Source organism: Anopheles gambiae, chromosome 2 (genome assembly GCF_943734735.2).
Source record: "Anopheles gambiae chromosome 2, idAnoGambNW_F1_1, whole genome shotgun sequence".
In the NCBI taxonomy this organism is placed as follows: Eukaryota; Metazoa; Arthropoda; class Insecta; order Diptera; family Culicidae; genus Anopheles; species Anopheles gambiae.
This window is the reverse complement of record NC_064601.1, coordinates 55385025-55408216: the sequence shown is the minus strand read 5'-3', so window position 1 is coordinate 55408216 and position 23192 is coordinate 55385025. Positions and strand designations below refer to the sequence as shown.

The window sequence follows — 23192 nt, the reverse complement described above, 5'->3', positions numbered from 1 at the left end:
GTATACGGACCTTTTCGAATCGGATGCCCAGAACCTAGACAATTCCGCCAAAGTGCGTCTGCTGCTGAGCAAGTTGGACAAACCATCACACGCCAGGTACGTCAACTACATCTTGCCGAAGCTTCCCAAGGACATCGATTTTGCTGGCACCGTCAAGATACTATCGCAAATGTTCGGCACACACACCTCCATTTTTAACAAGCGGTACCAGTGCCTCCAGCTAGTAAAATCTGAAGCAGAGGACATCATCACCTACGGAGCAAAGGTGAATCGTGCATGCGAAAATTTCGATTTAAAAGATATGAGCATCGATCAATTTAAGTGTTTGGTGTTTGTGAGTGGCCTCAAAGGTCATGCCTACGCCGACATTCGAGCTAGGCTAATTTCCCAGATCGATGGTGAAACAGCAGAAGCTCACGTGACTCTACACAGCTTGATTCGTGAATATCAGCGACTCGTCAATCTCAAGGCGGACGCATTGATGATTGATCGCCAGCCATGCTCGAAACAGGAGCAGGGAAACTCTCATAAGCAGCACTCTTCGAAAACGGAAGGTAATCTGCCTCGCACTCCTTGTTGGCAATGTGGACGGATGCATTTTGTCCGCCACTGTCCATTCTCGGAGCACCAGTGTAAACAGTGCAACCGGATTGGCCACAAGGAAGGCTATTGCGGCTGCGTTACTAAACGGCAAACAGTTCCAGCCAGAGGGCAGAAGAAGCCATTGAATCAGCCAGCAAATAGACAAAATAAACCACGAGGGAAGTAAACGCTAGAGGAGTATACATAGTGAACTACCTAGCTACACGTTCCAGTAAGCGTAAGTACGTGCCTACGACATCGTCACAACGGCTGCCAACTTTTCAACCTCAATTGAAATGTCCGGATACTTCGGACTGTAACAATGAATCTTTGTGATTCAGATTCAAAGATTATTCACTAGTACGATTCATTCCAACTCATGAATCTGAATCAGAGTTACACTTAACTCTAGACCAGGTACAAAGGTTACTAATCTTTCGGATTACGTGTCTTCTTTATGGTCAGACATCCACAGTTAACCTTTTCCCCCGCACAAGTAAAATGAATCATTCACACAATGGTATAGTTTACACTTTTGACTTTTATTTCAACAAAAATACATCCTCTGTTAATTATGCTTTCGTTTAAACCTGTCTAACGATTTCCAATGTTCGTGCTGTTTTGCAATTTGTTATTGTTTCCCACCGGTATATATTCGTATTGATTCTGGGCACAGCTTTTTGATTCGTGATTTTCCTTCGTTTTCCATGCAAATTCATTTTTACATTGCTTATGCTCTACTTGCTGCTCACAGCATGTGCTAACCACACGGTTGCTGCAATAAGTAAAGTAATTAGAATCTTTCCATGCTGGCACCCGCGGCTTGCCGGACGATTTGCCGCCGCCCGCGAACATGGTTAACATCCAAATATTTGGTACATCACGCGGTTCAGGATCGAAACCAGAGTGGATGGTGGATGGCGCCCTACTTGTAAGGTGTAATAAGAGGTGGTACTAATGACGCAAGTGTAGTATGCCGTTGCAATTTCGACGCCTTGTATAGCACTGAAGTAGTACACTACTAAATTCAACTACAATCAACAACTTTGAACAGATGGACTGAGGAAAAAAAAACAAATTCGTGGAAACCACCGGCACCGGCTCGTTTGCCGCAAGGGGATTCCCGTCCCGTTCCCTAACATTAATAGTATTGCAACGTAGATTGGCCCAATATCATTCAGTATGAGGCTGACAGCGCCCCGTGCCTCGCCAACACACTTTCACTCTTCATGTACTGGCATTTAAACGACAGCTGTGTTTTATATATTTGTAAAGAATGTATATTTTTACAGCATTTTGTTTGCCTTTTTCCCTTCGCCTGTGTGTTGTTGTGGGCTACACCAAATGATTCATTCATTCTTTCATCTTTCATCGATACGTACAAATAGAAAACGATCATCATCCTCGATGCATTTACCTATTTTCTCATTAGTCCATTCTGCATTTGTTTTTTTTTTTGTTTCATTCCGTTTCGTTTCGTTTCGTTCTGTTTGGCCTTTTCTTTTCACTTTTCACCCTTTTACTACTACTCCTATGCACGATATGTAAGTTTCGATATTTAAAAATCAGTTTGCAATCAGTTTCGGTTTGTCAACAAACTCGTTTTCACATTGTATCTAGGAATTTGTTTTGTTTCGCTGTGTTTTACATTTTCGTTCTTGTTTTGCATTGTTTTGCATGATTTTTTTGTATCATGTTATTGTCGTTACGCATCTTTTTTGTTTCTTTCTTCTCGAAATAGTTGTGGGGAAAGCAACAGAAACGGAAGTTTACAAAACGCTGCTGTAACAAATACAACAAAGTTAAAATGTGGTAATTTTCTGGAAACATGCCATGCCATTTTCACGCCGGGGGTGAGTTTTTGACATGAAATATAGAAAGCAGTAAGAGTTTTCTATAGTTGATGTCAGCATATTAAAGCATACTAAAATCTTAAAACCGTATGATGAAACAAAGATAAAGGCAAACGGAAAATGAAGACAAATATGTATATAATTAATAAAAAAAAACAACTCAACAAAAAATGTAAAAAAAACTAATAAAGGGAAGACACTAATACTCAAATGGAACGGAAATATAATGTATAACGTGTACAGTCAAATGCAATATACGCTTCCATAAATGTGTTTGTTTTACTTCTTAAACGCTTAATCATATACAAAAGGGGAAGTTTCTGCGCGCACGTATTTAGTAGCTTCATTCACTTACGTGTAACAATGTGCATAATTGTAACATAATTGCATTAAAAAGCGTAAAAGGCGCGAAAAGAATATTAATGATAATAATAATAATAATAAAAACAGTTTGAAGTGTTTTGGAATCCGTTGTTTAACAGTACAAACAGCCAAACAAACATTAAATATTAGCTAGTGCCCGGTGCCCGCCACCAATAGTGTGTGTGTGTTCCCCGTAAGTGGTAATAGGAAACCAAAACAAAGATGGATTCAGTAAACTTTCCAAACACGCTTTGCATTTTGCTCTACTTTTGCTAATGATAGAATGCGTTAACAATATTTTGTTTGTTTGCTTTTTTTGCTTTTCCATAACATAATCTAATATGATGAACGTATCATGCAGTTTCATTCTCCGACACGATTATCTTTTCCAATAGGATAATCTTTTCTGGATGTTGTTATTAATCTGGATGTCTACGTGTTTTTATGGTCTTTTGTTTTTTTGTTTTTTTTTTCATTTCTCGTATGCACCATTTTTTGTTTTCTTCTATTTCGATCTCTCTTTTGCCATTTTGGTTTTTGCATTATTTTCCTGTATTGACCCCGTGTATTGGCCAGTTTGTTTGTTTTGTTTCTGTTTGTGCAAAACTTTCGTAAGACACATTTACACACACATACACGCACACACACAGAGAAACACACTTACAAAATGCATAGTCGTTTTTAACCTTTTCTTTAGTTTAGTTTAAAAAGTTGTATGTTGCGAAAAATACTTCAATTCGCTTTTGTAATATTCCAAAACCTGTGTGCTTGCTTCTTGCTTTTTCTTCTTCTTCTTCGTTTAGCCTTTGTTTTTGTTGCAACATTTGTTTCAATTATATTTAATGTTTCACAGTCGGTGCTACACAACACTGATTTTCTTTAATCGTTTATTTTTTTTACCCTGTTAATGTTTCCGACAATGTTTTAACTTTATTTTTTTCTTGTTGTTAAATTTTTGTTTCAAAGTATTATAGTGTTTTTGATGTGTATATCACGGAATGATTCAAGAAAATAGATAGAACGCCATACACACACATCAAGCGCCCGCTAGATCCTCTTTCGGTAGAATGTTTGCATTTGAAAAAGTAAGATGAATATGGAAGAAACAGGATTTGATTTAGTGTGTTGCTTGCTAGGTTAAGTCGCTCTTGTTTTGCAAACGAGCACGATTTGCCAACTAGTGTTGCTGGACAGGTAGAGAACATTCAATACTGATTATTAGTTCGGTAAACGCGTTCTACTACTTCGTGCACTTCTTTCCCACTTATCATCCCGCTGCGGTCTAATTCATTTAAATCTAACTTTTAATGGTCTTTTCCCCTATCTAAGTATGACTAAATTGCAATTTGAAACCTAGATGGAAGTATAACACAAAATAATATCCTTCAATACATGCATGGGTGAGTGTGTGTGTGTTTGTGTGTAGGCCGCATTGGTTGGAACGAGTTTAATGGGAGATTGGGAGAGCAAAGTGGAGGATAGGAACAAGATACAAGGACGAGGTACAGGACTAGTGGTGGTGGGCTATTGGTGGGAAAGAAGAGTAGATTGATTGGCGTTTCTGGAGGAATTAACACTTTGTTTTACTATGCACATTATTTTTTTTACCGATCGCCACACCCTCAGCTTGCTTTGTCGCGAACGATCACACTTTACTTACTTAGCACAGCTGGAGTGATGATCGCAAAGGCAACCACCAATCAAGGTTCGTTCCAGTGGACGTATTCTTCTGCTTCTACTACTGCGCTGCGCCCATCTTCGCAACTCCGACGGGGTTAGTAGCAAGAGGCCGCCAAACTTTTGGCCAGGCCGGCGTGGGATCATTGAAACGCGTTGAACGATCCGAAACTTGCACCGCCAGTCGGCGTGGAAGCGGCGTTATTGCTGTTGCCGTTCAGAAAGGCACCACCGCCAATACCGCCCATCATCATGCCCACCGGGGGCGGTTGCTGCTGCTGCTGCTGTATGGGAGTCATCATCAAATTAATCGGCGTCGGGGCCATTCCTCCGGCACCATAGGGAGGCTGCGGGCTCAACGCTGCCGCCATCGGTTGGTGTACCGGGCTAGAGTGAATGCTTTTCAGCTGGTTCATCGAGGGTGCATTCGAACCGCCGGCCCCACCGCCCGATCCACCCCTGCTACCCTTCGCTCCATTGCCGAGCAGATTGTCCAGATCGATGTTTATGTTGCCGGCGTTCTTCCACGTGGTGCCGACGTTTGCTGCTGTGGCAGGTTGCTGCTGCTTGCCCTGGCCCGAAAGCAGGGAATGATTGTTGTTGTTGTTGCTTGCATTGGCCGCTAGGAGAGGTGTTGGTTGCAGCAATCCACCGGAACCATTGTTCATCGATGGATATAGTGTCGCTAAAAAAGAGACAGAAAGAATCAGTCAAAAAAAAAACGACGTAATTAGTAGAGCAATTGTCGCGTGTTGTCGAAGAAAAACCACCGACGGAAACATATACAACATTTTCGAGGAAAAGCGAACACAACAACGGCGCAATTTAGCTCTGCCTTTGGGACTTTTCCTCCCTTTCCCTCAGCGCAGTATCCTTGATGTCCTCGGGCAAAGGTCACGTGTGCGACGGGGCGATCTTTGGCCATGCTGGAGCCTCCTGGTGTGAAACAGTATGAGTATTCGTGCATAGGAACGACGAGCGGAGGCGGATAGAGGCCGTGATAAGGGACAAAGTAAAGTACCTGACCTGCGTTCATTTTGCCACACACTCACCCAAGGACCACTGTTTGCCTTTTCTTCGCTCAGCAGGCGGTACATGTTGCAACATGGTTTGTAACAGTGCGCCTTTCATCCTCACCAAACAAGCATGGGGACCGAAGATTGTAGGGGGTTTGCATGGGGTTAAGCATGTTAGTCTCCATATGGAGACTGTGGTTAAGTATAAAAATGAATATACCGGCGCGTCACGGTGCAAATCATCACGAACTGTTCGTTGGGATAGGACGATCAGCAGCAGACGAATCAAATAGTAACATAGCAACCGTTTTTCATCGACAAAGTCGTGTCGAAATGTGCAACAGTGTCAGAACAGCGCTAGCGGCGAGCAACTGCTGCAGCATTGTGCTATGCTGCGTGCTACTGCTGACCTTAACGCTCACTGTGGCTGTTACTGCACAGCACAACCAGGCCGACGAAACGTGTGAAACGCTCCCGTCGGAAATTCATCTCATAAAAGGTAAGCCCCCTTCCAGATAGCAATGCTGTGTTCTGTGTGTTCGTGCATTTTTGTGAAAACGTTTGGCCGCGTGCGCCCCATTTTTTCTCCAGAGGAATACGACGAGCTGGGACGACTCTACCGTACCTGCAACGGAGACGTAACGGTCAACAAATGTGAGGGAAAATGCAACAGCCAGGTCCAGCCGTCGGTGATAACGGCGACCGGCTTTTTGAAAGAGTGCTACTGCTGCCGGGAATCGTTCCTGCGCGAAAGGCAACTGCAACTAACGCACTGTTACGATCCGGATGGCGTCCGGATGACTGACCACGAGTCTGCTACGATGGAAATTCGCCTTAAGGAACCGGTCGATTGCAAGTGCTTCAAATGTGGAGAAATGGTTCGCTAATTGTAACTGCCATACGATGAAAGAGACAAAAAGAGAGAGAGAGAGAGAAAGGAGGAAAGCTCGACAAGTCGCCAAAATGATAGCATCTAAGCATTTCCAGCACACTGCCCTTCAGATCGTTCTAAAGTTCTAAGCACCGTCGTTAAACTACCACTTGGAAGCCATTGAAAAGCAGCATCGCTTCCGTAGCGTGTAACCGCCGTATACAGAGTATTGAAAATAAAGCAATGAAAATATTATACCATCGTCCGATATAACCGAAATTCTAGCGAAAGACATGTATCTCCCATATGAGCATGCAATACGAATAGCCATTACTCGGTAAACATAATAATTAGTGTCCTTGTGTCCTTCGCGAACACATGCAGTGTGATTTATTTTTCGTTTCTGTTCGTTCATGTTTAAGTTCATTTCTCCATTTGCACCTTCACTCAACACTCTACACTTTCATCAATCAGCGCGCTATAACACATGGCCAACAAGTGACGTGCTAGCTGCCGACATTCTTCATTCGTTTCACCCGTGCGCACTACATCGCCCTGAGTGCACTCCTCAAGCCAGTCCGTCAGCTCCAGCAGCTCCGGGTAAAACTGTGCCAGCAATAGATCCGACCGAATGGCTAGAAAGATAGCCGCCAACAGTTGCATCACCGACAGCCGCACCTTCGGTTCCTCGCTGTAGCGTAACAAGCTCGCTAGTGAAAACAGCTCCCGGGCCATCTTTCCCGCAATGGGACAGTTTTCAGCACATACCATTAGCACCGATAGAGCTTGCAGGAAGCTAACGAGCAGCAGATTTTCCACATCGTACGGAAACTTGAGCCCTGCCGTGAAGACAAACCTGTTGCCTCCGAATCCGCGTATCAGAGGAAAGAAAAACCATCCAGCCACTTCACCGTAGCGATTGATTGTTTCCTTCGCCTCTGCACGCTGACTTCTCGTAAAGGCCGACCGAGAGCGTCTTGTTTTGCGCTCGATGCGTTCTCGAACTATTCGCTCCGCCTCTGCCCGGCGTGCTCGCTGTTCCGCCTCATCGCGAAACATCAGATGGAGTTGATTTTTTGTACTCGCCACACCATTGGTCGTGCGACTTTGTGCGAGCGATTTGATGTCTTGTGCCGAACGTTTGCTAGGCTCATCTGTCTTGCGATTGTTAGAGAGCACTTTGGCTACCTCCGTCATAATGTCCAGCATAAATATACGACAGTTCACAGCATAACGGCTAACCTCCGCGTGGAATTCTCCGCAGAGGAATGTAGCACATTCCTTGGGAAACGCAACGCATATTTCAACCATAGCGCTAAACTTTCGCTCGCTGAACGTGGGCATATGGGTTTTTTCTTCTAATGATAGGAAAATTTGCATCAGATCGATCGCTAGCTTTGCGTCATTGTGGGCCAACTGTTGAGCGATTAGTTCGGGAGCAGCGTCTACCGCAAGCTCAAACTGTTCCGGCGTTTGATTTGCATCCGTTTGGAGAAGAGCATCCCGCATATCTAGCAAATACTTTGGCCGGTAGCGTTCTTGCTCAAGCTTCGTATCATTGGACATATCATAAACGGGGAGTTCATCGTCATCGGAATCCAGCGAATCCTGCATATCCTCCGGATCGTCATCGTCACTGTCCGCTGTTGCTAATGGTTTGGTCCTCACATCGTTGTTTTCGACTAATGGTTTTGGAGTTATTATCTGTTCATTTGACTGGACCAATGTATCGTCCTTTTTCTCTTCAATCTTATCAATCAAATCATTGACGGCTAAGTTAATAAGGTATTCTTGCCTTTCTTGATCGAGTTTCGTACTCTCGCAGTCAGATGCTTTTTCGACGATTGACTTCAAACTTTCTATCAGCGCAAGAGTATTGGCATCGAATCCTGCATAATCAAACTGCAAACGATTGTTTCCGGCATTTTCATTTGTAGACGACGTATTGCATTCGTCGCGCTTGTCATCGATCATGCCCATAATGACCTCAACCGTAATCATACCGGTACAGCGAACCTCCTTAATTGGAGACTCCAGATGAGCCTTTAACCCATCGAACAACATCCGCCGGTACGTTTCGCCTGACGAGCTCGAACACGTTGAACCGCTCTTAATCTCTGTGCCAATCGCCAAGAGAAGTAATTTTGTTATGTAGAGGTGCTGTTCAAAGCTTGTCCGTTGAATGGCTGCCCGACTGGACCAAACCACTAACAGTTGTTGAATCAATCGTTGGAGAGGCTTGGATTCATTGTCTTGTACTTTCTCACCATCCTTATTTTCTACCACCGGCAACTTAGTGACCAGGTTGATGAGCTCGTAAATGATCGTCTCACTGTTGGTGTAGTAGTTGTACAGTGGAATTTTTTGCAGTAAAACGTACGACCAGCTGGCAGGTACGGTTTGTGCAAAGACAGAGGAAAGATCAATGCGTTTATTAAGAGCTATGTGCGCGATAATTTCTATAGCAGTCGGTGTCAATCCAGCAAATATTGTTCTAATAAAGTTGCCCACATTCCGCAATCGGGAAATTCCATCGACAAGGAGATGCAATGCAGCTTGTATTGCTGGGGATTGACGTTCTTGGTGGAAATCGGTTATGAGTTTGCTAAAAAGGGCGGTTAAAAAATCGCCCCTGAGCGATGGCGCAGCAGTTAGCTCTTCTGCCTTTGCGTAGTAAACTATGGCATCGTTTAATGTAGCGATAGTGCGGATAAATTGTCGAAGCAATATTCTACTGTACATCAACGGTAGTAGTCGATCGGGAGTTTTACTCTTTAACTCATTCGCCACCTTGTTAGGGATAGCGGACAGCAGTTGCAAAAATCGATTGTAATCACCGATGTTAGCATCGGTACGTTCCACTGACAGTTGAATGAATGTTACCGGCAGGACGGAATCATCCTCGATCAGCCGAACAAGTAACTTCAATGCTAGCTCACACGACGAACTCTGCAGCACAGATTGCTTGGTGAGCACGTTGATCATTTCACACGGGAAATGTATACTGGCATCAAGTGTAACGAGACGATATAGTAAGGGTAGCTGTACATGTCCCATCAACGGGATCACCTCATCCAACAAACTCGGATACGCCTCTGCAGCAAATCGGTCCCACTCCTTCGATCCATACAGTGCATCCGTAGATTGTACAGGTCCCGGGAAGAATTCGAGCAATAGGGCCAGCTTTTCGTTCAAAGCTTCACGCTCTATATCTCGACTAACAGTTCGGCTTTCTCCTTGGCCAGATTGCCGGGGCAATTTACTAATACATTCAAGCAGTTCATTATATCGACGCAGAAGCGACGGTTTCTCACGCGTTGACCCGATGCATTTGCCGTTGGCGCTGGATGCTGAAAGGGTAGAAGGTAGAAGAATTGTTGCACCAATGTCTTACCCAAATATCTATCACCATCCTCCTTCGCTACCGTTCATACTTAAGAAGGAGCTAACGGTAACACTTAGAAGGAGGTGAGGTAAAAGACACATAGGTTTAAAAGGCAACGAAAGGATTCTGTACCGCTAGCAGATAATATGTGTAATAGTGGCAACCAATATACTCTCCCTGAGGTGAGCAGCAGGGAGAACAGTTTAATAGGCTTGTTCTACAGTTACTAACCAAAATGAAAATCGCGATGAAACATCATAATACAGCGATTGTTTCTCGAAACGATCTTAGTTTATGTCGATGGTACAAAGCAAACGAGTAGGGGGTATAGGTAATTTATAACAACGTTTTTGAAAATACGTACCGTTTGAGTTGGAGCCGAGCGAAAGGCCACTTAAATCCGAAAGAATATCGATCTGTGCTCCACCATTGTTCGATGCTCCCGTGCTAGTGTTCCCAACACTCAGACCAAACAGTAGATCGGTGCTCGCTTCCGTGCTAGGTGCAGCCGCTGCAGGCTGCGTGGGCTCTTTTCCGAATGCTGCGAAATCGGCAAAATCATCTCCCTTCGTAGTTGTGGTTAATACCGGTTTGCCGGTACTAGCACCAAAGGCCGATTCAAAATCTCCAAAGTCTTCCGTAGCTCTTGGGTTGAAGTCGTCCTCATCTACCAGGGCATCCGTGGTGGAAGCCGATTTTGTGGGACAAGTTTTAAACAGATCATCTATTATGTCTTGCTGCTTTCCACCCGTGCCTACTATTTCTTCGGCATGCGTATTGCGATGTGTTGGAGAATTGATGCCAAACTGGTCGACCGGCGTTGCCGATGCCGATGCGGCTGATGCGGTTGCTGCAGTTTTAGCAAACCCGCTGGCGGCTCCGAGATCAATTTTCTTTGTCGTTTTCTGTGCGCTTCTCAATGAACTGCCAGTGGAGGAACTACCGGTAGGTTTAATGTTCAGATTTATCTTCCGTTCACTACCACCAGTACCTCCACCACCTCCGAAAGCAGACGTGGAACCAGTGGATAAACTGGAGTTCTGACGCGTGGCAGGGCTTTTTGATGGTTCTCGATCCTGGTACCGGTTTGAACGATCGTGTGGTCCGTTCGATTCGTCATCGGAATCTTCTCGTTCACCTTCATACTGGTAGTCGTATTCGTGATGGTCCCTCGTTTCGTTATCTGCAATTAAAATATACTTTCAGAGTGGTAGTGACTTACACAATCTAATTGCATGTATATTACTCACATCGATCCTCACTGCGTCGCTCGTAGCTATCTCGATATCCACCATAGTCCATACCGCCACCACTGCCTGCACCACCGCTGCTGCCTCCATAACGCATACCCATCGCTTCCGAGCTCATCCCGATGTACTTGTCCTTGTTCTTTTTAGCCTTCTTGCGCTCTTCTCGCAATCGATCGTCATCTTGAATAAAGTCTATCAACTCTCGCACCTTGTGCCGTACATTAATTCCTTGATCCTTGCCATTTTCATCGACGAAGGTGTAGTTTTCTAGCGAACGCAGATCGTATATGTGTTCTCGGGACGAGGTAACGACTCGTTCCGATCCATTGCGTACGAGATAGTTCAGCAGCAGCAAGCTTTTATACGTTCGACGCCAGTTGGTTTTGTTGTCCTGCAGCATTCGCTTCCACAGCATTGACATTACCTCCGGGAAGTGCTCGTACGTAAAGGTAGCGTGGGCGAGTTCTTGCATCAATGGTCCTGTTGGACCCCACGGTTCATCGTTTGTTGCTTCGCGCACCTTGCCCTCTATTTCTGTGTAGTTCATGACAACGTTCGTTCTAAAAATTATGACAACAATCAAAATAAATACAAAATTATTAAAATACGGTAAATAGAAGCAAACAATTCGTAACAATTTAAAAATAGATATACATTTGTTAGTGATTTTTTAAAATGCTTGATGACTCATCAACCAAACAGCCACTAAATGAATGAGTTGGTCGAAAGTGTGTCAACCGCTTCATTTGGAGCTATGCATGGTAGTGGGGATAATAATGTTCAACAGACTATTTTCTTTTAAATTCACAGACAACATACGCATAGTCGGTAAGCGTTCCACATAAACGCGTATCGTATGCTTTATGATATTCAATTATGAAAAAAGATATTTTTTAGGTTGAAAATGTTTAAATGATCTTATTGCAGTATAAATCGGCTTCTCTCAGGAGTAATAAAATATCATTCCGTGCTATTATTAAGGTGATAAAGCAGCAACAACTGATAACGTCGTCAACATACGATAACAACGATAATATTTCATTCCACGGTTTCAGCATCGCTGTAAATGTAAACGTACGTATTTGATTCACATGTACAACATTAAGATATGCCTATTTTCGCTTATTTAATCAACACAATCAGCTATGTATTTTCGATTATTTTTAACATACCTGCCTGTATAGTATTTTGGCATTTTAATCATGCAACGATGAATACCCACCAGTTTTGCAAATTTGTTACCTTGACGTTAGTTGCGACAAGGTTGACTGTATAAAAAAGTTTCTCTCTCATGGTCCCCTGACCTTCTCGCCGGTATCCCCCCTTCTCTACTATAGCTACCCATTTTTGGGGCGCGACTACGAAGATCACCTTGGACGTATAGATCTCGGCACACCCGCGTGTGAAACAACTATTGATCACAGTTCTTAGTGATCATTTAGATTATGTTTGTTGTGTAATTTTGTTTTTTTCTGATTCCATTTCGCTTCAGAAGGATTAGAAAGACACGTCGAAGCCTGGGCCGTAGCGCACTTTTACATTCAAGCTCGGTGGCGGTGGTGGTGGTGGTGCGATTATATTTAATAATTTAGCACCACACGACTTGCCACTACATTTTCTTGCGTTCCATGCAGTAGTTGCTCGTTTTCACATTAACAGAAACGTGAGGCATACTTTTACCGCATTCACTGTCGCTATGACAGCTTACGGTGAACGCATTCATGCATTTTAGAACCTAAAAATGATGATGTGGTTCATAATTATTATATTGATATTGATATTTTATGATTTTATACAATCAAAACGCTTCAAGATATGAAAGGATTTCGATTTTTTTTTTAATAGTAGGAGTTAGAAATAATCATTTTTACTTATTTAAATGACTATTATTACGGCTTCGGCCTTTTTTTCCTTAGAAATAATCATTGTACTAGTAAAACTACCATCTAGAATATAAAAGATATGATTACAATACACTGCTGAATCGATTGATTTTAAAATTACACATTCACATTTAAAATGTGGTCGATATTCATTTGGCTGTTGCTTCATTTTGGCCTGTTAACTGTTGCTTTATTTTGGCAAATTAATTCAGCAATCCCTTGGGCGGGACACAAAACAGCCAGTGAGTGAAAATGTGTCTACCCTTCTGCTCTTTCGCTGCAACCATACATAGGTGCACTACCGCACACTATTACGTCAAGAAGGGCAATCGAAATCCTTTATACGAGACTTATCGCAACCACCTGATGGTGTAGCACAGTCTTGTAATGATAGTACAGGAACGCGTATTAAATGTCCTCCTTTTATTCGTGGTAGAGTGATCCGCCGCCTGTAAGTGTTATTTTCGCCCTGTAATGCAAACACCATAAACATTTCCAACTCCACCACCACCACCGCCGCCTTCTACCTAAGGTAATAGAGGGGGATCGATGGCTAAATTCGAAGGTGTGTTGCTCTTATCGCGGTTTGAGTGTGCATTGTCTTTGGCTTAGGCACGGTGTGGTGCGGTGAAGTGAGTGCAAAGGAAGACTGGAAAAATTAAAACGATTTCAATTATACTCACACTTTATCGGCGAGTTCTCGCACTTTCCACATGCTGATAAATTTATCCATTATGTGTGGGTTTTAATGTCGCTTTATGTACTGGAATGTTGCTGTCACTGCAGTGACGAGAGTTGACGATGCGTCGTGCGTGGTGCTGGGTTGACGGTTTTCTTAGTGTTTAGCTTTTCTGCCCTCCCGGGTTTCCTTCGCAAAGCACACTAAGCACAGTCGGACCGATATTATCGGCAACAGGAATGTCGTACGGTTACGCCGAACAGCGGTGCACGAGACCTTTCACGAAATGCTCTCTCTTACCCACACACGCACACACAAACATATACAAATTCACAAGGCAATGGGCGCGTCGAACAGATAGCGAACAGAACGAATTTGGCCGTACCGTTTTGAAGAAATGTGAAATACACGACCGCCAGGCACTACTAACAATAAATAACGAAATAAATCTCGCCACACAACAATTCACTGTTGGCCTTCGTAATCTCTCCGTCACACGTAACCAGCGGCACAGAACGTACAATTCCACGTCGTCCAGACACGTTCCATCAACGGAAGCGGGAGATGGCTAATGGGCGAAGGAGAAACAAACGAAAATATGCAACTCGTTCTTCACCTTCTCCGCAGCACATCAGTGATGTACAATTGCAATTCCTAAATGTGTGGCGCATAAGCCACTGGCAAATTGTTAGCAAACACAAAAAAGCAATTGAACTCGGAATTTCTCTCGTCTCGGACGAAATAGCACTTCTCTTTTTTTCTGCTAGTTCTGACAACAAGACAAGTTTTGTCAGTTTTGACAGTAAAGAAAATTTGGCCGTGCTTTTTTATGATCAAGCAAATGGTGAGTTCAAACGGCCGTTACACAAAATGCATCGCTTTTCAAGTGGGTTAGAATATAAAGCAGGTTTAGAATTAGATTGTATTGATTGCAGATTGTTGTAAGCTAAGCTGGTAGCTATGCTAACTGTCTGATTTATGCAATTTACCCGCCAATGTTCCCTAGTCTCCGATCGCTGATTTCTAAAGTTCCGAAATACGGACATAAAACACACATATTTTCAAATTATCACAAACCTTTTCTGCTCAGTTTACTGCAAATGAACGAGTCTTAAGCAACTGTGTATAGAACTTTTCTTCTCGCCACACTTCATTTTATTCGACGATATGTTTTAAAATAGTTTTTTTCTAACTCATTCAGTTCAAAGTACAGCTCATGTGGCGATAGGTGTGCCACGTATGCTGCCTCTCGAAGCAGGAATTGAAAGCTGGCGGGAAAGAGCGAAAGATACTCCTGCTCGAAAACTTCGGATGAAATGTCTTTGATGTTGCCATTGTTTACCCAGTAGTGATAGTTCGGCAGGGCAATCTGCACAGTTTCAGTGCAGCATTGCTCATCTGGCAAGATTTCGTCCAATGGAGGATTGTTTTCGAACGGATTGATTTCGTTTGTAATCTCTTGCATCCAAGACAAATCCGCATCCCAATTAGTACCATGTTTAAACTCAGCTGCCCGTAGATCAGCTTCCATTTCTTCCAGTGCATTCTCGCAAAGCGTTTTGTGGAACAGTTCATCGGGACTAAGCTGTCTTTGTTGGGCACGTGCATTGATGTAATCCAAAATGTTACTGGGTCCGTCGCTGTCCTCGGAATCGCTCGAATCACTATCACTTACACAAAGAACATGAGCAAATTTGTTTGTGGCCAGGTACAGTTCGACGTTCGTAGTGTGTGAGTTGTATTTTGCCATCCGAATGTGCTTCATCGATGGTTTAATCTTTTTCGTCACCAATCTTAGTCGGTGGTGGGTGAGAATATGCATTTTGAGGGGCATTGGATTGATGAACGGCACTACCGTTCGTTTGCTGTGATCCGTTCGCATATATTCAGGGATGTGCACGTAATGCCGTTCGGCCTCGTCCATCTCCAGTATTTCTGCTAGATAGGCACGTTGCGGCTGCAAGCTATGCTCAAACGTAATATGCTTTTTCGATCGTTTAAGGTTTAGATTTGGATGTTTATCCATCGTTGATGATATGAAAGAATGGAGATTTTTAAATAAACGCTCCTGTATCGGTCGATGCGATGCTCGATCTATGCCTGCTTTGTAGCCTGTTGTGTTATCATCGTCCGGAACAATGCGCGATTCGAAGAAGTGTAGAAAGAGATCCTTTTCTATTGGACGGTTTACAATCGATTGGGTTCGCGAGTGGTTTGTTGGATAATGCAACTGTTCCAGTATGATGCGTCGCATCGCCACATACCGTTGCCATTCACTCCAGACGAACAATTTCGGCAGACTGTTGAAGGATCCAATTCGATGGTTAAGTTTGTTTGATGAGGCATCTAGTTTGGTTTCGTTCACACCGTCCAAACCAAAGAGAAGTTTCATAACGAACAGTATGTACTTCATGGCGTGAGCTTCGTACTTTGGAAAGTAGTTATATACATTATTCCGCTTAATCGGAGGCGAAATTGCTATCACTTTGGTAATGTAGGGTGCAAGGTCTAGCGGCAGTGCCAATTCGCTTAGAAAACGATGACAAAGAGCGGATAGATCTGGTTCAATCGGCACAATTTCTAGATCTGCTGCCATCAGCGATGAGATCACTCGACATTTGATGAATCCCTGAAACGTTGTCGTAAGATGAGCCACCGTTTCGGAATAGCAGGCAGCGTGCAAACCCTCCGGTAGGAATTGCCGTAAATCATGGAACGGCAAATGTCCCTCCTCTATCCATCGCAACAGATCTGCTGTCTGTATTGAGCTGCGCACTTGATTTAACGCGATGCTTAATATGGCGAGCAAAACAGTTTTGCGGTAGAGATATGACCAATTGTCTATATCATGAACGTTTTTTAGTTTACCAGGCGAGTAGGGGAAGGGATGGCAATCTGCATCTGTTGGTGCTTCTAATTCGTGCCATTCGATGTGTTCCTCAGGGAGACGGAATTTGTCTACCAGTTGCTTACGTGCTCGACTGTTGAACTTATAACTTAACGGTAAGTGGGCCGTATTCGAGGAACTCTGCATTGAGGTAGACAGTGTGCTTATTGTAGATTCCAAATCCGACGGCTGACTTTGTGTGAATGCATCCTGGTCAGCTTTTGATAGATCCTTGTTTAAGTTCCGAACTCGTTTTGCAATATCGCCTTCTAATTTCTCCCCCTTTCGTTTGGCTCGCTTTGGAATCTCCCGGTTGAACAGCAATTTGAGATCCCTGAAACAGGAGGTACAGTTTTGAGCATTAGAATGGATTGAACTTTTTGCCATACAGCGTCAACACGTACCATTTCTTATTATTTAGAGGCAACCGTGGGCGCTTTCGTTGCCGTTTGTGGAAGAATGCTATTTCGGCCTGGTTTAGATAGGCACACCATATCTGCAACACCGTCGACTTCAGCTCCTCTGGAGCACCTAACTCGATTAAGCGTTCCGTAAGGCCATGCAGAAAGTAGTTCATCTGCTCCCAGCTGGTAATTTTATTTTCTACCCCGGTATCACGTCGTATGGTCGTCTGACACCCCACGTTTACCTCATCATCGACAATTTCACGTTTGTTTAGTAGTTTCGTACCGCATTCTGTACAATAATAAAATCCATCCTCTAAAATAAAATCACCGAGGCCGCACACTTCACAAATATCGTTTGGTTCCGTCATTTTTCACACAATTCGGTTATGAGCCCATTCTTGGTGGCGCAAAGTAAAATTAAATCTCGTACTGTTTTGTTAACAAATTTCATAGAAACAATAACAATGCGGTGTACAGTACCGAAAGCAGAAAACAAAACAACCAAGCTATGACAGCTGAGTGACTTTTTGTAATGACATTATACCTCACAGTGGGCGATCGCCATGCGTTTTTAATTAAAATAATAATGTTTAAATCGTACGATAGGAAAGCAATGGACAAAAAACTTTATAATATTTATGATATTTTACATGTGAATATGTGATATTTGTAAAATATGTTGATCGTATCAGCAGCATATAAAATCGAAAAAAAAACAAAACTTCAAACTACATACATATGTTTTGATTACGGAGAACGAAAAATACCTTTAAGGTAAGGCGCATACTTACATACAGTTATACGCTTTACGTGAGATTCGATCCATGCCTGGCGTTGTAAAATCAAGAGGATATACAGCTAGATCATCCCAAAGACCCCTTTTTCGTAAGTGACCTATGCATCGTGCTAAAAGTTGATGGTTAATAACCCTGGCACATAATATATTACAAGCTTGTTGTTGTTGTACACTCACACTCACACACCTCATTTGAAAAGGGGCATGTGTGCACGTTCGATCAAAAGTGTGTGTGTGTGTGTGTGTTGAAAGGGAAAGGGAGCCGAAAAACATTGCGCGCGAAAAGCTTTCGCTCGTTTCAGCTCAGATTCGCTTTACTCGTTCAGTCGACTTTTCGTGCCCGTGCGTACGCTCATGTGCTCTTTCGAGCGACCCTATTCTTTCTAATCATATTTAGCTTGAAGTGTGGAATATTTGACGAGTATAATTTACAACTCCGATAGGAACAAAGTTTTTGTGCAAGTGTTTTGTGTCGTTTTCGCTATTGCCCGTGTAAGTGTTGAAGTTATGTTGCAACAGTTCAGGGAGTAGTTGTTTCAGTTTTAATTAAGGTGTAACGTAAAATGTAAATGTATACATATTTTGCAACACTTGCTGAAAGGTGATAAAACATTGAGTTGAACAATATTTATTATGCTCTGAAATGAAGTATCAGTCATCAACCAGAGTTGTAATTTTGACATGCAACATATGAAGAAGTAAAAGAGCGCTCAAATTCACTACAGTAGCTTGTTCATTCTTCAAAATTTCACATCTACTTTATTAAGTCTGCAAATGTTTAACCAATCTTGCCTTCTTCCAAATATTTGCTCGAACATTCTTAATGCGCTGTGTAAACTGAGTACAAATATCTCGTACTTCCTGCTAGCTTCCTTTATTCCTTCCTTAAGATAATGGTACGTGTTTCCGTTTGTCTGCATGTTTTACCAAGCCCAAAGTCAACAGTGTTTCACAATAAAGTGGTCACCGCGCGAAAAGAGTTCCCCGTCTTCCTATGGCATCATAGGACTTCTCCTTCTCCATTTCACCCGGATAGAATTAAATTAAAACAATATTTTGGATCGCTACGTGACCTGTGTGCCCACAATTGTACAGGTTTTCTTTTGTTAATGTGAGTTTTTTTTTGCACAAAACAAATTTGCCATGATTGAAGGCGGGGTAAGATCGGACGAAACGCGCAGAACGCGTCGGTATGGAAAACCCCGGAGGGATTTTTCGTGTGTGCTGCTCATCTGAGATTTACACGTAAACACTCTCACGTGAACGCACAAAATACAAGCGCACGCCGCAACAGCTGGCTGCAGCATTCGAGCCGGGTTTGCGTATCGGTCAGAGATTTTCGGGTTTCGAAACCCGATGGAGCCGCCTAGTACCGGCCACGTGTTACAGAGGTCACGGACACGGAGAGAAGGATACAAAGCAGGCGAGAAGCGAAAGAGAGCGAGAAAGATTGAAAGTTTGAGAGATCGAGTGAGAGGTTGGGAGGGAAAGCTGGGCGAAACTGCTCGTGCCAGCGTTTGCGAAACGTTGTTCGTAAATATTTAATGCCCTTCACCGGTTCGATCGATGAAAATATGGCAGAACCTGACCTTATCATCTACCGAGTGCGCCTTTTGGCACTCACTGTTTATCATTCTCGCTCCTGCTTTTGGATTGTGTTTCTTGTTCTCTTTTTGCTGACTAAGGGCGGAAAAAAGCCTTCGCTCTTCACATGATCAAAATTAGTCTTGTCGGGAACGGTTCCGATGGTTGGGCATGGGCAGGCTCGCGTCACCCACTGCCCACTCCGTTCCAACACACACACACACACACACACACACACACACACACATCGAGATTTATGAAGGTTTAATAGCCCCGAAATGTGCTTATAACATCACAGGAGATATTTGGGCTGACATGGGTTGGTTGTGTTGTTAATGGAGCGGTGATATTATTTTTAGCAAAATTCTTTACACCATACAACTAGATAGACGAGCCACTGGGTAGCAGTTATATACACCAGTAATCATGTAAAGCCTTTGGTGCTGACGGTATATTTAGCCTGCATGTAAGCCTGCAAAGCAAATTGATTACACCCATGTTAGATGTAAAGGGATTCCTCTAATTTGAGGTATTTTGTACATTGATATAGGTCAATTTGACCTTACTTTTATGATGCTAGAGTTATTTTTTATGGTATTAATTATTTTTATGGCATTTGTGTGTTACATTAAAAACTAAATAAAATAATTTTAAGGACATGAACAAGGCTACAAACTTCGTTCACATATAAACCTCATAGTCGCTTAACAGTAGACGCTGGGAGGAGTAGCACTGTGCGGAAAGTATTCGATCGATGAATGCAAATGATTGTGAAGCCATCCGCAGCCTCCACTTTGGATGAGCAGTAACCAACGTCATCGTCAGCATCAGTACTGAAAAAAAACAACAACAGACTCAACAACTACGACCGAACACGAAAGAAAGCGCGAGGCGAGGAAAACAAAAATCATGGTCGCTTGCGTTTGCGCCAACTACAAGTATGTCACACGATCCCGAGGAAAAGCGGGGTACCAAAGAAGATGAAAGCCAGCGAGTATCGTGCTAAAATGCTAAGTAAATTGAAGAAGCTTGCCTACTCTTGTCCCATCCTGAATGGTAATGAGTCTTGGCGGGGGCGCTCGGTACGGGTTTCGGTAAAAAGGATACACGAAAGGCTGTCGGCACTTGGTGATGGCGCGGTGCGGGGTTATCACACGGCGGTGAGTAAGTGGTACCTTTTATATCCCAACATTGTCCGTGTGCGTGTGTTATGTTGGTTGGTTTGATGATGATGATGTGCCGCAGCATCCAACATCCTTCCCCAGCATGGTGTGATACTGATGGAAATGGAAACCGCGAACCAGCCGGGAGGGAAGTGCAGATACGTGGGAAGCAGTTTTTTTAAACTCGCCACAGAGAATCGTGGTAAACCGTGGTTGTTTGTGGCCGGTGAATGCATCGCTTGTAAGATGTGGTTGTACATTTTGTTGATAAGGCACAGGAAACGCTACGAGAACAATACACAAAACACACACACATCTGTGACGAAAGAGTGGAGAAGAAGGACGGTGAATTGAGACTGACGACACAGGTAGTGTACCAAGCACGCCCACCAAGGACACGGTGGGCTGTGTCCACAACACAACCGCAGACACAGAAAGATGTGTAGCAAGAACAAAAGGGTTCCAGCAAAAGGGTTTGGTGCTTTCCATCCCTCGGCCGCTGCAATTCCGATGCATCCCGAAACAGAACGTATGATGCATTTCTTCGTGCTTGAATTCCATTTTCATTTGATTGGCACACGTCGCGAGCGCACGGATACACGTTTTTTCCATGTGTGCAGAAATTTCCCCACCGTCAAGCTAGCAGTTAAGCTACTGCGGGTGGCCAGGAAGCTTTTCTGGGCTGGCAGAAAAAAAAAGTCCGTTTAAGGGGATCCTTTCAAGCCGCTCGCTCGCTCCGAGCGATACGCGATTGTTCTGGGCGGGTTTTATTTTCCTTCTGCGTGCTCGATAAGGAAAAAGGGATACTAAGGTGCCGACCGGATGGGGAAGGCAATTTAACCTTACACGTTTGGAGGGCACGCTCGAGAGCCTAAAGTGCCTGCACACATGTACGCTCGTGGGAGCTTCAGCCCGGCTGGAGGTGCTCTGGGTCTGCGTGTGAGCGATATTTGCCGGCTGAATGATTACCAGCGAGCATTTGGGCCATAATTAACACGGCACCCAGTTGTGTGTGGGGAACTCGGGGACAGTACATAAACTATGCGGTGTTTCCCCCGTTTTACTTGGCGTTAGAAAAAGGGATGGGAGCTAAAATTTCACATTGCTCAACGCAAGCTTTTCTTGGTCACTTGGCACCCACACTGCTCTGATGTTGGAGCATGGTTGACTGCATGGTTGGGAAGGAAAAAGAGAAGGGGTGCACTCCAATGGTTCAGTCTAGCTTTCACGCAACGTGTTGGGAACGACGAGTGTGCGGTATGATAGGATATCGTCGTTCCGGAGCAACATCACATCCCATGTAGGGCATCAGCATAAGAGCAATCCTGCCCTTTCGCTGTATATTTTAAAAAGGTTAAAAATAAACATACATAGGCTCGTGTGACGCGCTGTTTATTTACATATCTGGCTATCTATCGAATTAGTTCCTTTTCCTTTTTCCTATTCCCTTCTGTTGGTAGGGTCCCGTCCGCGGTCGGGCGGCTGCTAGGACGGTAGTAGATGGATAGGACTGTCGGGTCCTGTTTGTTTCGCATCTGCCGTCCCATGAGTATGGTAAAGCTGTTTCAATTTGCTCACCCAACGTTCCATACACCCTTCACAGCGTTTGTTCCCTCATCGGGGGCAAAGTGAGGGATTGGGATGAGACATTTTAAGATAAAAAAGCATATGATTCAACGGTTCACGGTTCAAAGCACGATAAAAATCAAAATCGTACTATATTTAAAAATAATCAATCTACTATTTAACACGATTATTTTCATCGGAATCGGAATGTCGGAATGTACACATTAAATTGATTCAAATAAAATGGAAGCATTGATGAATAGTTTGAATGCCAAGTTCCAGTAAAGTTGATATAAAATACAAGTTGGCCAGAAGGAAGACAAAAAGTCCTTTGATCTTAAAGAAAACATCTTAATTTCAAAACGCCCTACAGATTTTTGACATAAACGTACAACCGCAATATGTAAAACTGAGCCAACTCTCATTTCGGTAGTCAGACGCGACGACTCGGGCTGACTTTAAATAGGTGTGTCAATGTTTGGGCAGCTTTTGCGGCTGCACGATAATTGTACATGTAAGCAGCAATCGATCTGGGCTGATTCCATTTCTAGACCATTTTATCTGCGGATGGACGATCGGTGTCAGACGCTTATTTTGATCACGAAATAATTTCCTGCCACAAACGTGGCGTGGTCCACTGCAATCCAAATTGCTGCTATTATGAAATGGTGATAATTTGCCTCTGGCTCGTGTTAAACGGGTATTTTTTATTTGAAAACATATTATTGGTTGGACATATCGAGAAAAAACTATCTATTACTGGTTTCCTGCTGTTACAGACTCCATATTATGTATTCGCAAATAAGGGTTAGCGGTGATGGAATGCAGACGTTTCTCACTTGAATGCTTATCAAACCAGCGAAGGTAGTTGAACGCAATTTACAATGCCGTTGCGATATGCGCCAAACATGTGCGATATTGTTTAGTATCGGTTTGCGCCAAACTCAAGGTTCTGTGATCGTCATGCCTCGCGTGATCGTCGCCGTGACTAATGTTCATAAATCTTAAAGCGTAAGCTTCCGTTTTGTGGCTAAAGTGCGGTCGCCAACTTATGATTCGATCAAATACGCCGATTGGCCGCACCTTTTTGTAGCATCGTCGTCTGGCAGCGATAGATCTAAGGTGATCGTGTGCATTCGGCTTGCCAGTGCGATTCGGTGGAGGGAGGGTACGGTACAGGTAAACACCTAGCAGTAATGTGTAAGTGCAACCGGAACTGCAAGGTTACTA

At 43.5% G+C, this 23192-nt stretch overlaps 3 protein-coding genes across 4 annotated transcripts; 1 reads left to right on the top strand and 2 right to left on the bottom strand.

The window, feature by feature from the left end:
* Positions 1 to 1103: 1103 nt before the first annotated feature.
* LOC1274651 (clathrin interactor 1) lies at positions 1104 to 14352 on the bottom strand. Of its 2 annotated transcripts, none has more exons than XM_313803.6 (4): positions 13564 to 14344; positions 10998 to 11557; positions 10112 to 10930; positions 1104 to 5160 (listed from the first exon to the last, which is right to left on the bottom strand). In XM_313803.6, exons 1-4 carry the CDS (start codon positions 13611 to 13613, stop codon positions 4619 to 4621), a joined length of 1971 nt encoding a protein of 656 aa, XP_313803.6. In that variant the 5' UTR covers positions 13614 to 14344; the 3' UTR covers positions 1104 to 4618. The 2 variants fall into 2 exon arrangements, with proteins under 2 accessions (XP_313803.6, XP_061497212.1); XM_061641228.1 differs by lacking the exon at positions 1104 to 5160 and adding an exon at positions 6713 to 9712 and having other exon boundaries at positions 13564 to 14352.
* On the top strand, positions 5702 to 6617 carry LOC1274652 (partner of bursicon). The gene is made up of 2 exons (XM_313804.4): positions 5702 to 5990; positions 6083 to 6617. The coding sequence occupies exons 1-2, from the start codon at positions 5702 to 5704 to the stop codon at positions 6376 to 6378; spliced, it is 585 nt and encodes a 194-aa protein (XP_313804.4). The 3' UTR covers positions 6379 to 6617.
* A 327-nt stretch (positions 14353 to 14679) lies between the features above and the next one.
* LOC1274650 (TATA box-binding protein-associated factor RNA polymerase I subunit B) lies at positions 14680 to 17354 on the bottom strand. Its single transcript, XM_313802.6, has 2 exons — positions 16851 to 17354; positions 14680 to 16780 (listed from the first exon to the last, which is right to left on the bottom strand). Exons 1-2 carry the CDS (start codon positions 17219 to 17221, stop codon positions 14710 to 14712), a joined length of 2442 nt encoding a protein of 813 aa, XP_313802.6. The 5' UTR covers positions 17222 to 17354; the 3' UTR covers positions 14680 to 14709.
* Positions 17355 to 23192: the final 5838 nt, after the last annotated feature.

Coding starts and splice junctions, on each gene's coding strand:
- LOC1274652 (XM_313804.4), top strand. CDS start 5,702: ATGAATATACCGGCGCGTCACGGTGCAAATCATCACGAACTGTTCGTT. Junction 5,991..6,082: donor GGAAATTCATCTCATAAAAG/GTAAGCCCCCTT, acceptor TTTTTTCTCCAG/AGGAATACGACGAGCTGGGA.
- LOC1274651 (XM_061641228.1), bottom strand. CDS start 13,613: ATGGATAAATTTATCAGCATGTGGAAAGTGCGAGAACTCGCCGATAAA. Junction 11,558..13,563: donor CGAGAACTCGCCGATAAAGT/GTGAGTATAATT, acceptor CATAATTTTTAG/AACGAACGTTGTCATGAACT. Junction 10,931..10,997: donor GCGACGCAGTGAGGATCGAT/GTGAGTAATATA, acceptor TTTTAATTGCAG/ATAACGAAACGAGGGACCAT.
- LOC1274650 (XM_313802.6), bottom strand. CDS start 17,221: ATGACGGAACCAAACGATATTTGTGAAGTGTGCGGCCTCGGTGATTTT. Junction 16,781..16,850: donor CCTCTAAATAATAAGAAATG/GTACGTGTTGAC, acceptor CTCCTGTTTCAG/GGATCTCAAATTGCTGTTCA.